Source organism: Notolabrus celidotus, chromosome 10 (genome assembly GCF_009762535.1).
Source record: "Notolabrus celidotus isolate fNotCel1 chromosome 10, fNotCel1.pri, whole genome shotgun sequence".
Lineage (NCBI taxonomy): Eukaryota > Metazoa > Chordata > Actinopteri > Labriformes > Labridae > Notolabrus > Notolabrus celidotus.
Window position 1 is genome coordinate 26,868,350 of NC_048281.1, and position 14,661 is coordinate 26,883,010.

Here is a 14,661-nt window from a genome sequence, read left to right on the forward strand (position 1 = left end):
CATTGTAAAAACACTGGCTCCATGCATTATTTAGAAAGAAATCAGATCGGACTCTGGGGGAATAACTGATGCACTGAAAACAAACAACACTCTACCTGAATAGCAAAGCAAAGATTTCTTACTACTAAACAAACACTGTGTCCTCCTGCCCTCTACAAAGATATTTCCGTGTCTGTCAGCACCTCTCTGCTGCTCTGCTGGTTTGTAATTAGTCTTTAAATTATGCTGTACTCACTGTATATGGTCGGGGAAGCGAGGTGAGGCGGGACGAGCTGGTCCCAAAGGGTCTTGGCGTCACAACTGAGGTTATACGTGCGCTATCCGATCTCTGGTAGCTCCTGGGGAGGGAGGCGGAAACCCGAGATACCCCTGGAGGCTTGGGTTCCATTGAGCTGATCTGTGGTTGTTGTTTATACAGAGAACCAGAAGAAGGGGCCTCCACCGCACTTTGAGGGACCAACAAAGGGCGCCTTGGCTCGGGCACTTTTGGCAAGGAGCTGGAAGAGGTTAGAACTGTTGTGGTATCCTTTGTTTTGAAAGTACTGCTGTACTCTGTGACCGGTTTCTTCTGTGGAGGTTCAGCTGCAGGAGACCAGGAGCTGCGCAGAGAGCTGGGAGTGATGCTGGAAGTGGTGCTGGTGGTGGTGGTGAAGTCTCTGCCTGCAGGACTGTCCACAATGTCAACTCCCTTTGAGGTTGGAGGTGAAGCAGCCCTGCCTATAGCTGGGGAGGCAGCAGGAGGTTCTTCTTCTTTCAGAGAAGGCTCAGAGGAATGGTAAGGAGTGTCAATGGTGAAGCCCCGTGCAGGAAGGGTTCGGGTACGTGGGGATGTGACAGGTTTCTCAAACACGTCCTCGTCGTCGTCCAGGTAAGAGAGAGATCTGAAACGGCTGCCGACGCTGTCTCCTTTGGTTTCTCTGTGGCGGAGGGGGAGAGAAGGGGTGAGACACAGAAGTAAATAGGAAAAACAAGTGGACAGCGATGGGGAAATTAAAGGCAAGTATTGAAAAGAAAGCAATTCAGGGAGATGAAAGGGGCAAGTGACAGGATGGGGGAGTGATCACAGAAAGAAGAGCTCAGGTTGAAAAGAGAAGGGTGGAGCGAGGTGGGGCAAAAAAAATGGGATGCAGGTTGAAAGCGATGATTAGGTTACACTTTCACACTGACTCCTCATTCATACCTCCTCTTTTACCTTAGAAATTGCTCCACCTCCGAGGGTTTAAAAGGCGTAACAAAGGAATGATTTCAGTCTGTGTTTCAGGATTCTATAAGGAGCAATAAAAAGTCCTGATCGTCTGTTTCTTCTCACCTGTCCTCTTGCATCTCCTTGAAGGTCTTGGACTTTCTGTTGCTGTGGGTGATCAGGTCTATCTTCTCCCTCTCCTCCTTCTTCTTCACAATGTCAGAGTTGACGCTCCTGCGACGGCTCTTCCATTTAGTCAGGTCCTGCAGCAAAAGTCGGCTCACATCACCTTGTGTATCGTTTCAGAAGCATTTAAAACTTAGCTGTGTATAATAGTGGACTTTTTGAATGGCTAACTGTACAGCTGAGGGGAGGGACATTGAGAAGAGGAGGAAAAAACAAAACAGGGCTCCATTTGAAGGTGTTCTATTTGCGTGCTTTAGGCTCCTCCTGGCTCACCTCCCCTGTGTATTAGGGACTGTGTGACCCAAATGCTGCTTTAAGACTCTGTTATACTGTCATGACACCATCCGACTCCTGACAGACTGTTACAGAGAGTTACAAACATGTATATAACTTTTATTACTCTTGAATTCTCTGTTCAACAGTGAGACATTTTTATGGACTATTGTGTAAAAGTGGGGCATGACCTGATTTTAATGTCCAGAAATAGAAGTCGATCTTGTCTCTACACTGTGTTCCAAATTATTATGTAAGTTGCATTTCTGTGAATATTTAAAAAAATATGTTAAGTCGTTTTCAAATTTGTTAAGAAATCAGATAGTGAAAGAAAAGTGAGTTTAGAATAGAGATATTTGGATATATATTTTCATAAAAGTAAATTCTCACTAGATGTGTTAACGACATCCTATTATCAGGCTGTTTTTTTGTTTTTGTTTTTTTTTGTTTTTAATTCATACTCATTTTGTTTTACTAAAAAATAAAGAAAATGTCATTTTTTTTAAGATGTATTGAAACGTGTTATAATGACAAGATATCTCAATAAAAAGAGAATTACAAAAAAAAAAAAAAAATCAGATAGTGAACATATTTCTTCAACTGTGTGGTTAAAATGATGCTTTTCAAAGTATGTTGGCTTTATCTTTAAATGAATGCAGAATCTGCAGAAATGAGTGTGCCAAATTACAATGCAAGTTGGTGATAAGAGCATATAATTTGTAAACTGGGCATCATTTTAAACATTCTATTGATTGAAAATAATAATATTTACTACAACTGTATTCAAACTTCAACAAAAAACAATTTTCTTTATATTTGTATACAAAATAAAACTTTTAATGTCTTTTTCCTGCAGATTCTGCATTTATTTAAAAATACAGCCGATGTACTTTGAAAAGCATCATTTTAACCACACAGTTGAGGAAATATATTCACTATCTGACTTCTTAACAAATTTTAAAACAACTATTAACGTATTTTTTAAAATATTCACAGAAATGCAACTTGCATAATAATTTGGAACACAGTGTATTCCACATTTGCTGTCCTGTATCTTCCTACACTACATCTTAACACCATTTGACATTGATTACATTACTAGTATTTACAGACTGCAGTGTTCCCGGCCATTAACAGCCTGATCTAAAAAGGAGGACAGTCAATAGCCAGAGGGCAGCGCTGCTCCAATCGCCGTCTGCCTCCCTCTCTGGCTTCTATCTAAACAGATCTCTTTCCACCCCTCAGACACAAACCGCACCTCATCACCTGCTCTCCCGTCAGCAGCACAGATGATCCCATAGATCATGCGCTTGCCTTTTGCTTTTCTTTTTAGAACCAAACTGTGATATCTGCAATACTCACATCCTGCCACTTATCATCGCTGTCCTTTATCTTCTCACGATGCTTCTGCAGCTCTTCGTAACGAGCCTGCCGGTTAGGTGCCGACTCGATTTGGATATCACTTGTTGATTTACTCCTGTGGAAAGAAAACAAGAGTCAAAATAGTTTTTAAAAAAGCTCTGGGGATCGGTTAGCATAGGTAGGGGATGTTTAGTTTGCATATCTCCGCAGAAGCTTTATCCCAGTTAAAAATAACAGTTAGATGAGGTTTCCACTCCAAGCATGCATGCACCAACTTTAACCTTTGTGCCAAATGAGATGTGAGAAAAACAAGACATCCAAAATCCATAAAAGTCTGAATAAATTCCACCTTTTAACCTCTTATGCTGGAATTAAATTGGATTAGACATTTAAGAATTAGTTTCCAAACACAGCAAACAGCTGAAACCACAGTTAGGTGACATAAGCTCAGTCTGTTAGTAACATGTAAACCAGCCCTGCACATCATGCAGAAGTTATACAAATCTGACAGACTTTGGAAAACTCTTTGTGTGTTGTCACTTACCTGCTAAAATTTACACCTGTCTCATATTGCTAACAGGGTGCTAAAGCCAGACCGCAGTCATTACTGTCCCTGAGACACGCCACCATAATGGTACATTACCCAGCATATTGCAACTGTATGCATCTTTTCACTTTGTTGCTTTGTCAATAGAGCTTTGTGATGTGGAGCAATGAAACCCACCCTCCCCTCTCCTCCCCTCCACCATGAACTTGGCCCCGTGCCAGACAATACACAGTGTTGTGTGTCAGCATTTAGCAGCTCGAGAGTGAGAACAGCAGCACAAAAGCAGGGGAGGGTTTTCAGCGAGGTGCGACTGTAAGAGGCCAGAGCGAATGCAAACGTGCCACATTCCTGGGAGCCCGTATCAACTCACCCGTCGATACTCTCTTGCATTTGGGGCTGTCTAGGAAACCAGAGAGAACCACACACACAACAAAGTCACTTTTTCTGCAAACGGGGACTCTGACAGAGAGTCTGGAGGCGTCTGGGCGAGAGCTTGAGGCCATTCAGTGACCCAAAGTTCAAATGTCTGGACAGTAAACTCACTTTAAATATGACTGATGGTTTTAGATTTTTAAGGGGCATTCTGCTACATTTTAAGCTGGATATTTTTATATTAGTGTTGGTATCTAGATTACTAATAGATACAGAGAAATTCTTCTTCTTCTAGATTGTTTCAGCAGGCAACCATGAGACCAGCTTTGAAGGCTGCAATATACAGTAATCCTTACAGTGCTTGTTTTGCCACTTATAGGTTCACATTGTCATTCTAAGGGTCTGAGAACATCATAGAAAGCATCCCTACAGAATAACACCAGAGTGTTTCAATTCTGATCCAGAAACAGCTGTTTGCTACAACATGGAAGCTTCTGGTCTCCCACTGCCTCGAAAATGTATTTTGAATGTTTGAATGTGTCGTGTAGGATTGAAGCTAGTCCTTCAAATCAAGTGAAATGAGAATATATATAAGGTCAGTTAAGATTCTGCATTTAGAGAGCGATGTGAAGGCTGTGTCTAGTAAAAGAAATCAATCTTACTCTTTTACTTACTCTAGACTAACAATCTTAACCAGTCATGAAAAAGAAGCCTGTGGATGCACTATGATTTTGCAGATTTGTCCCAAAGGGTCATGTAGCAGCCATTACAGCCTGTTTCTTGGCTGCCAGCTGGAACAAGCACATGGAGCAATGTTACTTTTTGTTCTTTGTAGTCATTTAGAACACAGAATAAAACAGGGTCAAGTTAGAAAAACACCTGAATGACCCTTTAAGTTGTGTGTAGAATAAGGTTAGAGTATCAGCTTCTCTTTCCCTGAAATTTAGCTGGGGATATGTGTCGACATGCATCTTTCTCCAGACAATGCAGCCTTTCTGGAGACTCCACCATGATGTCAGTGGAAACATGACTTTACATACAGACTTGAAGTAACTCCAGATGGCAGTGACTTGAGTTAAATGGTCGCTTTGTGTGTCTACTTGTGTTCAAACGCACAGGTCAAGATTTGTGTTCAGGGTAACTATGGAGTCCACAGGTCGCATCTTCTTCAGAGCCGTGGGGAATTTCTCTACGCTTTCATGTGTGTTCAAAAGACATGACTGCATTTAATTGCCCTGCTTGGTGCTGTCAGTGTGATCAAGACGTCATGTTTGGATATTGCTCAGACTTGAACCTTTCCACACTCACATGCGTCTGCACTTTGAGCTTTTGCATGTCAGTGTGAAGTTCCATCTGCAGAGGAACACAACGTCGTACTGTGGTCAGATACGTGTAAGTGGTTAGGTGTTATGTGAGGTCAACAAATGGCCAGTTCAACGCATTCCATCACAAGGTCATGAAGACTTTCATTTTCTTTATTGAGCTTGAAGATTTTGTCCGTTCACAGGCAAACCGGGTCTGATAGAGAAACAAAACCAAGGATCAAAATGCAGGATACCAGTCTGTTGGTCTGTTCAAGATGAACCACAACTTTTCTTTCAGGATGTAGGACATGTGTGTTATTTTGTGCAACAAAAAAAAAATCACACTTTAAATATGGTACCAGAAGCTTCAGAGCAAAGTCTATCCATTAACTCAGCATTTCCATAACGTGAGTAAAATCAACCATATTGGCTTTATAATGACAATTTCTTGACAGTGTTATTTCTCTGACTGGAAAAAGACTAAATTGAATTTTAAAAAGTTCCATGCTGTTGCTGCTCCTGTAAATGCAGTGCCAGAAAACGCTGAAGAAACCTTTGAGTTTTCATAAATAAGAGCATAATTGGATAGAACTCCACAAAGTTATCATTCACAAGTTGGATCAACATGCATTCCAGACTGTTTCACCATTAGACTGAAAACATTTCAAGACTGAGTCTGACTAAAAACAACCGACCTCCTCCGCCTAAAAATCTGAAGAACAAGCCTGCAGTGTGAGGAGAAACTAACACAGAGCAATCTGATTTTATGACTTCAGAGCAGCCAGCCTCTCCAATAAAAGCTTCTTCTTATATTTAAGCCGACTGGCCTCCCTGATGGCCTGCCATTTCTGCAGGTCACCTTCGCTGCAGGAGGAAGGCACTGAGGGTGTCATCTGATTGGCTGATGAGCCTCTCTGCGAGCTCTGATCAGAACAAACCCCGAATTTCCTGATGAGCATGTCATCCGTTTTTGGGCGCGTCTCCTTCTCAACCTGTTTACTTCCTGCAGCCTCCTTAGTCAGAGGACACGGGGGGCACAGGAGGCGGGCTTTGAGATCAGGAGGCAGCGCCCACGGCTCTGGGATGGACATGGGGGTGTAGTTGTCAGGGGCTCCAGAGAGCGGCCTCTGCTCCTGAGCCTGATGGGTTTTCTCCTTACGATAAACCACATCGTCGTGCTCGATGCTGGGGAAATCGCTCTCCTCGGTGCTGATATTAGTGTGGCGCTGGGTGACGATGTTGAGCTGCGGCTCAGACGTGTAGAGCGAGCGGTGGGCTGACAGCTGAGTCTTCATCACCACCAGGTCGGTGTTGGATTGAAAGGCCAGAGTCCGCCTGGTAAACATGTCATCATTCTCCAAATCTGGGATAATACTCTCATAATCAACAGGGTCTAGGGGCTCTCTGGGGTCTTTGCGCCCAAGCAAAGGCCACCGCTCACATTTGACCAGTCTGGGACCTGAGGTGGGGTCCACTGGAGGGAATACCAGAGGAGGGGGCTGTAACAGAGGGGGCTGTATCTTGGGGAGCTGTGGGGGGGAGTGTGCTTGGATGTGAGGACTGCAGAGTGGGCAGAAGGAGAGAAAAGGACAGAGAAGTGATGAGTGCATGCAGGTGAACTGGATCGAAGAGCAAGAAAAGGAGGAAGAGAAACTTCAAGCAGCCAGAGTGTTGATATTTGATTCAAACTGATGTTGATCAAATCCAAATTTTAATATGAATCTGCTACACAATAAAACTACAAAGCTAGGAGCTTTAAAAACTAAATTAGGCCGTGACAAAAAAATTACAAAGTATATTTTCTGCAAAGGTCAGTGAAGCGCACTACTTTGTGAAGCATGTTACAGCCACCCTCAGGTGTATTTATCATTAGAACATTAGAAAGCAGCTCATCAGAAACTCAGCCCCAACAGGAGCAAGTTATTTTTCTCCCATAAAATCCCCAAAAAGCTCTAAAACATTTCTTCATTGTCACAATCATGCAGCTGTATCGACCTTTTCCCCACCACAAGGGTGGTGTGAGTCGAGGCCTCATGTGTGTGGGAGTGAGAGGGAGAGGTGCCGGAGGGAGAGGGGGCAGAGGAGAGCCAAGGACTGATGTCACAGTCTGAATCGTCTGACGAAGAGCCCGACTTCTTATAGCTACAGCCAAGGACAGCCGGAGTGAAGGGAAGTCAAGGGGACAGAAGCAGAGAGAGAGGGTGCGAGGGGAAGATAGGAGGCAGAGAAAGAAAAGTAAGTGGGAGGTAACCATACAGAAAAATCACAGAAACCCATATTTTGACTTTCAGGCTTTTTGCATGCAAATAGTATTCAAGGTAAGCAAATTTCAATGTGTCTGGGAGGGAATTTTATCATTTAGGGACTGCATCAAAAGTGTTTTAAAGTACAGGTATGTGATTCTGTTTCCCTCACACACCTGAAGCCTTGCATCTTCTTGTACCAGGGTCTCCTCTGAGAACCCAGCTTGATCTTCTGTATGTGAACGTCTTCTTCGGGTGTCCAGAACTTTGGTAAGAACTTGTCATGAGTGGCCTTGGCGGCAGCAGCTTGGGGTTTAATGCCCATCTTGCGTGTGTAGAGGTCATCCTGGACGGGGTCTGCATAGCCCACCTCGTTGTCTTCATCCTCAGAGTCATCGTATATATCTCTGAACAGGCTGTCGGCAGACACGGCCCGGCGGTGGTCCACCCTCACAGAGCCGTTCTTGGGGGGCTGCTTTTCCCCGCTGACACTGCTGCTGCTCAGAGGAGACAGCCAATCACATGTGTCAAAAGAATTTTTGAGCAGCTGTACAGTACGGCGGTCACGCATAATCCTCGAGCACTAAAACCTCAAGTTAGATGACGCAAGGGTTAGCAAACCAATGCAAGCTCAAACCAAAATGAGATGGAGGCGAAATATGATTTGAGGAGTTCTGCAGCCAACTCAAATCATTTCTCCAAGCCTATGAAATTCAGAAGGAGCAAAAAAAGGAAGTGCTGAAGCTGAAATCAAACTCAAGTCAAACGCAAATCAACAAACTGATGACTTTCAAACTCTGTTAGATGCAGCAAGTACGACCAGAGATGTCGCTCATGGTTTAATGTAACCATGCAAACTGAGGGTAAGAGAAGCGTTTGCTTTCATCAGGCAGGCACATCAAAGTCACACTGTCACTTCAAGTTCTCTGACCTGAGGAAGGTCACATTCTGTTGAGGGGCAACATTGGGAGTCATAGTGACCTGCGGCCAGGGGCCTCCTCTACCTCCTGATGCCGATCCTGCCGCCACGGGACTGACAGGCACGGCAAAGTTTGTAGGAGGAGCCGGAGAAGGGCTGTGGAAGCGCCTGCTGGCCAGGTCGTCCAGAACGAGATCCGGGTCTGGTCTCTCTGCGTCCGAGTCGCTGCCGCTTTCGTACTCGTACGCCCACTGAAGATGAGCCTCAGGCAAGGCACTCTGGGATACTTGACTGTTGTCATACCAATCAGGGGAAGGCCTTGTTTCATCGAGGTCATCATTCCACGGGGAAGCAAAACGAAACACAACACCATCGACCATTTGTAGACCACACAACAGCACCACAAACACCAAGAGTGATACGAGAGGAGACAATGTAAGTATTTGAAGCACAAACCAATCATCTGTGCATAAAAACGTCTAAATGTTCTGTTGCTTCTGAAAAATAAAGGAATAATAATCTTTTATTTATTAGCTTCGATTAGAAACAGCACCTTCAAAGGAACGCTGTGTGTTCAAACAGTACCTGGTAAGTGTTCCCTCCTCCTCTGAGTATGAGGGGTTGGCCCAGCTGCGCCGGTTGTCCTCGTTGCGTTCAGCTCGTTTCTTCCTCAGCGGAGCAGGAACGTAAGCGGCCTGTTTGTCTTTAGTGGGTAGGAACTGGTTAAACGGTGCACTGGCCTTTGGTGTGATGGATACCGACCGGCGGTAAGTGAGGTCCTTGTTCTCAGTCATCTTGAAAACGGAGTCCACCTCGGTGTCACTGCAACAACCTAAGCAGGAGAGGAAGGAGGAGAAACCAGGTGTAAGAGACGAGTAAAAAGAGCTCTCATGAGGGTAATGAAGAAGCAAAAAAAAAAAGAAACACAAACGAGGAGAGAATAGAAGGAAGACTGAGGGGAGTGTGTTGTGTGTTGACTCTGGAGGAGTAACAGAGGGGTGCAGGGAGGGGATCGCAGGCCTTCCTCATTTACAAGGCGGTGTGGACGGCTGAGGAATGTCTCACTGCGGCTCTTACAGGCGGGATCGCTGGCCAGAACTTCCCTCTCTCAAAGCATATTTTTTTTCCTCAAACAAGAACACAGAGGAGCTTCAGCGTTGATTTATAATATCTCCTTCCTTGGGGACTTGTGTGGATTTTCACAGAAAATATTCACCTTCAAAAACTCAACACTAGATGGCGATAAGTGTTTGTTTTCACAAATGGGAGGCAACTGTGTCTGTGTGCAGCATATCTTCCCTCTCTACAAATATTTGAAGTTCTAGACGGGGGAACTTGATAACTTTTCATGAGAGTTACAAACACAAGAAAGTTTTTACATGTGTGACAGAAAAGTACAAGAATGTTAGAGTGCATTTCAAAATAACAAGCTCAGAAGAGAAAGAAAAATCAAACCTGAAAGTCATCTTCAGACGGTGGAATATAAGCGTCTGATTTTGTGTGTGTGTTTGTGTTCAGATGTAAATGACATCTCCTACCCTCGCTGCCGCCTTTAAGAGTGGTCTCAGAAGAGATGCTGTGGGGTCTGGAGCCCAAAGAGTCCAAGCTGTCCAAGGAGTCGTCTCTTCTGTGTCCACCTCCTCCTCCTCCTCCTCCTTCTTCTCTTAGTTGCTGGAGCTCCTCTCGCTCTGAGTACCAGCTATCTCCGAAACCGCTGTCTCTGACGTTGCTGCCTTTCGGATTTGGTGATTCGTGCAGAGCCTTTTCGTGCACACAAAAACACACATGGTCAAATAATTGGGTGCCAATTACAATATTTAGCTTTGCAGTGTGTGTGGTGCATGATGAGAGATCTCCCAGGTAGAGTGTGAACTCTGTACTTTCTGGGTTCCTATTCCTGCAGGATTAGATGTGGTAAACATTGCCTCCTATGCAGTCTGTATTGGGGGATGTATAATGCTGAAATGTCACTGGAATAACCTCATTGTTTTCTATTCACTGACATATCTGTCATAACAAAAGAGGCTGTGCTCCGTGAACCCTTGATGACAATGTTTACCACATGCATCATTTTTGAATATAAATAGTCTAACCAGCATGGCAACTTGTCAAAACTTGTCAACCACTTTATAAGAAAATGATTTTCAAGTCTTTAATCTGCTGAACTCTACCAGACAATACAAATCCACAAACTAAATCCCACCCTAACCCTGCGCCTGTGAAGTTGGATTAGCATGGCTAAAACTACAAGAAGCGTTGAAACTGACTGCTATTATTGAAATCCCTGTAGTCTGTTGAATTATAGAGGCCCTGAACACCAGTACCTATAAATCTATGTGAAAGCAAGGTGCCAAATTCAACACCAGCGTGAGCAGCGAGGGGGTAAAAAGAAGCCGCACTTTTCACGTGCAAGCTTCTAGAACTTGCTGCAAACAAGATTAAAATAGCTGAGTCAAGGGATCAGGTTCGTTTATGACTTAACACAGCTTTGGTTTTAGCGGTCAGCAATCTGAGGCGCCGCAGTATTTAACAGCCATTCTTCTGCACATAGTCTGAATACCACGGAGGATACAGAAAATACAGGGCAGGGGCTGTTAAAGGGGATTTCAGTCAAGGTGCAGTTTCTACAAGAAAGTTAAGCTCATGTTTCTCAATAGTTCGATCAGAAAGCATCATTATACCTTGTATAGCGCTGTGCCCAATAATCCTTCAAATGCCTTGAAATTCAGGTAAGGTCCATCATAGAAGCGTTCACTCTGAGCTCTTCTACCCAGCCAGTAAATGGTGATCAACACCTGGAGAGAGAGAAAAAAAAACAATCAGCTGATTTTGAAAAATTGCATACAACTCTTAAGTTGTTATAATTACCAGACAAAAGTCATCCAATTATAGTGATACTTCCACCCTTTACTGATGAATGTTCTGTACAGTGCTATAGCAGGTGATTGTTGTTGTAGTTGCAGCTCTACACAAACACAAGGTGATACCAGCTGCTGCCCTGCTCGTGTTTCCAGGCTCATCCAGAACCCTCTGTTGTTGTTTGTGCGTGCATTATGAGGAGGGGGACAGGTAACTGTGCTGCACCACAGCAACAATCACAGCTACATCAAAGACACAAGTCCCCCCCATAATTAGAGTTCAAACCGACATGTCAGCTCTCAGACTTTTGAAGTGACCTTAGAGATTTATAACTGAGGCAGGTGGACTGTGCAGAGAACACATGCAGGGAGGAAATGTGGAATGAAGAGCACGAGGGAGCTGTGACGAGAAATGTGATGCTGTCACTTTGCACTTGATTATTTAAATTACAACTTTTGGGTAATGCTGCATCTTTGGGACGAAAACCTTCCTGAACAGGAGCTTTATAAACTCTTTCTTGTGTTACTTTTCAAATGAAGACTTAAAAGACCTTGTACAGTAAGAGAGTGATAGGAGTAAGGGAAAACAACTTGGAGCCATGTCAAAATCAACTAAGCGTTTAATCCCTTGCGTTCAATGTTTTCTGTAGAATCAAATGAACTTTATTAATTTAATCTGAGTGATTTAACAAAAAAAAAAATCTGCAGCTTGTTCCTTTAAAGTTTAAAATGCTGAGATGTTACTGACACGTATTACTCCTGGTTAATTTAGCACTGCAGACCTTTGCAGACTTGTGTGAAGAGTGTAAGCAATAGAGCACAACCTCTACAAGTTACATATAACATTAAATGTAATCTTAATTATACAAATGATATAAGGGACTATTAAAGGGCATACATTAAAGTGCTCTAATGGTTCAGTCTTACACTCTGATAGCACTGCTTAACTTACAAATTATAATTTGACGTTTAATTTTCCTAAAAAATTGTCCTTCCTTTGTCAAAACTTGACGCCTACATTACCCATAGAGGTGTGAAAAAATATTGATACAGCAATATATCAAGATACTTTAAGCTCCAATATGATATCGATATTTCAACTCTTAATATCGATATTTTTGAGTTGGAACTAAAATACAACTTCAGTATTTCAAAAACAATAAAGTGGAAAATTTGTTTTCAATCAAATAGATTTGACTTAATTTTTCCTTTCAATTTTGAGTAATAGTGTGATTTACATATTCACCATCCCTATTTTTTCTTAGTTTCCTGTGTAGAATATTGCAATATATGACAATATTGTGATATCGTGATATATTGTGATGCATATCGTATCGTGAGGTTCTTGGCAATACTCACCCCTAAATACCCACAATGTAACTTTGCTGCTGCAAATACTTCCTACCCCTGTTACAATCATCTTAATTGTATCATAATTGCTAATATTAAACCTGTTGACTTTGAACCTGTTGATATGATCAGGTGTTGATCATATTGGCTGTTCCTGCTCATATGACACACACACTGCCATTATTACAGACACAGCAGAACTGTAGCCATGTTGTTGTTCTTGCTCTGTCCATCTCTTCCTTTCTGCATCTCCCTCCATCCCTCTTTCCAAGACATGGCTGTTAAACATGAGTCTGACTCTGCCTGAGGCTCCTGCCTGTTAATGGAGGTTCTTCCTTCACGCTGTGCTTGCTAAATGCTTTCCTCTAGATTGAATCTTATCTTATCGTAACGGGTTTTATAACAAAGAGTATGATTTAAACCTGCTCTTTTAGTAAAGTGCCTTGAGATAGCTTTGTTGGGATTTGCACTATATAAATAAAGCTTGATTGATTGATTGGAGATTTCAGTGTGAGTTATAATGGCTGCAGCTAAATGCTCTTAATCTGCTCACTTCAGGAAAAGTGAAGATGCTGGCCACAGAAAAGTCCTTCTGGTTTTTTCTTCATTTTCACATTGCCTTCAGCCTGACCTGATTTTAACTCCAGTGACATCACTTGGGGTAATTTTTCATATTTGCACAGTTCCCTCTACAGCCACATATGTATTGTTACATCTTTCCCCATACATGTGTAACTTGCCAACACCTGTTACCAGACTCTGATGCTGTAAATCTGTTGCATTCCCCTCTTGTGTTTCATTCTCCAGTGACACATGAAAAGGTCTACAGCTGAATCTAAATGATTATTTATTATTGTTGAATTCATGGCTTAGTTCACACAGATAAAAAAAACTTTTTCCACTCACATTTTTCAGCCTCCTGTTGGTCTCTTGATCCCTGGGAGACAAAGAGCAGAAAACAGAGGTGTGTGTGTGAGAGAAGGACAATAAAAGAACAGAGGGCATGCTTGTTGTGTCTCTGTGTTGGGCAGTGAAAGAGCTGGAAAGTGAGAGCACAATCCAGACGACTGCCAGCCCTTCACTCACTCTCACAACAACACAAAGGCTGGGAGAAAAACAAACACATTTCAGAAAGAAACCATTTCAGGCCCTAAAATAAAATAATGAGTGTGTGTGTGTGTGTGTGTGTGTGTGTTAACTCTAATTACAAAATGAAACAGCTGTAAAAACATTTAGTTCAAGTTTGAGGACACAGAGGGGGGTTTTGTTTCTGATTTCTAATAATGATAAAACTAATAACTGCTAATGAAACATGTGAATACCAAACAAGGGTCCACTGTTGGAACAAGCAATAAAGCTCCTTGCGTGCTACCGAGGTCGTACAGAATTTCACTCATATTTCTGGGGTTTGACAGTTGACCTGGCAGTCAGTAAATCACTTTTCCTGGAAAATGTCAGCTTGGTGTTGCTGCTGCGAAGCCGCACAAAGCCCACAGTGTCGACCCGCATGCCTGGTTTAACCTTTTACTTATGTACATTGTGTCCCTGTCACCTAAGCTGACTGTGGTATCTATTTAAAAGCCAATAAACAGAGATAGACAGCTACAGTAGGGTAACCATAATGGTGATAGAGGAAGAGATACAGACAGAGACACACCCCCTCTGCAAGCTATACATTCCTGCCATCATGTGGTAATACTAAAGTCACACATGCCTGCACCTGCTCAAGTTGTGATGCACATGTTGCGTTAACACCTGAGAAGATGAATGTCAATCAAATCAACATGTTCAAGTTCCAATGGGTATTCCAGCCCTTTCTGAGAATTAGAGTCAGTGCTGCTGATCAGATGGGAAACTTAGAGATTAACATCAACGTTCCAATACTAGGTGCAAATGAAGAATTAAAGCCACCGGGGGGAGTTTTTAGTTGTTTATGAATCAAGCTGAATTTGAAAAAGATGCCTCTTCATTACATACAAAAGCAAACAAGAACACTAGCAACGAGATTGGTAGTCTCTATATTGCAGTTTATAATGCCTGGAACCACTGTGATGGGATAGGTGT

At 42.8% G+C, this 14,661-nt stretch overlaps 2 protein-coding genes across 2 annotated transcripts in view; both read right to left on the bottom strand.

The window, feature by feature from the left end:
- The window catches only part of LOC117819712 (LIM domain only protein 7-like), a 67,465-nt gene that overhangs the window by 17,578 nt on the left and 35,226 nt on the right, over window positions 1-14,661 (bottom strand). Inside the window, exons 6-13 of the mRNA XM_034693135.1 lie at window positions 13,504-13,534; window positions 11,071-11,184; window positions 9,928-10,150; window positions 8,975-9,221; window positions 3,922-3,951; window positions 3,005-3,119; window positions 1,310-1,446; window positions 236-917 (exon numbers count right to left, since the gene is read on the bottom strand). Coding sequence (XP_034549026.1) covers window positions 236-917; window positions 1,310-1,446; window positions 3,005-3,119; window positions 3,922-3,951; window positions 8,975-9,221; window positions 9,928-10,150; window positions 11,071-11,184; window positions 13,504-13,534 — 1,579 coding nt within the window. The remainder of the gene's footprint in view (window positions 1-235; window positions 918-1,309; window positions 1,447-3,004; window positions 3,120-3,921; window positions 3,952-8,974; window positions 9,222-9,927; window positions 10,151-11,070; window positions 11,185-13,503; window positions 13,535-14,661) is intronic.
- On the bottom strand, window positions 5,383-8,605 carry LOC117819713 (LIM domain only protein 7-like). Its single transcript, XM_034693136.1, has 3 exons — window positions 7,647-8,605; window positions 7,223-7,369; window positions 5,383-6,787 (listed from the first exon to the last, which is right to left on the bottom strand). Exons 1-3 carry the CDS (start codon window positions 8,039-8,041, stop codon window positions 5,992-5,994), a joined length of 1,338 nt encoding a protein of 445 aa, XP_034549027.1. The 5' UTR covers window positions 8,042-8,605; the 3' UTR covers window positions 5,383-5,991.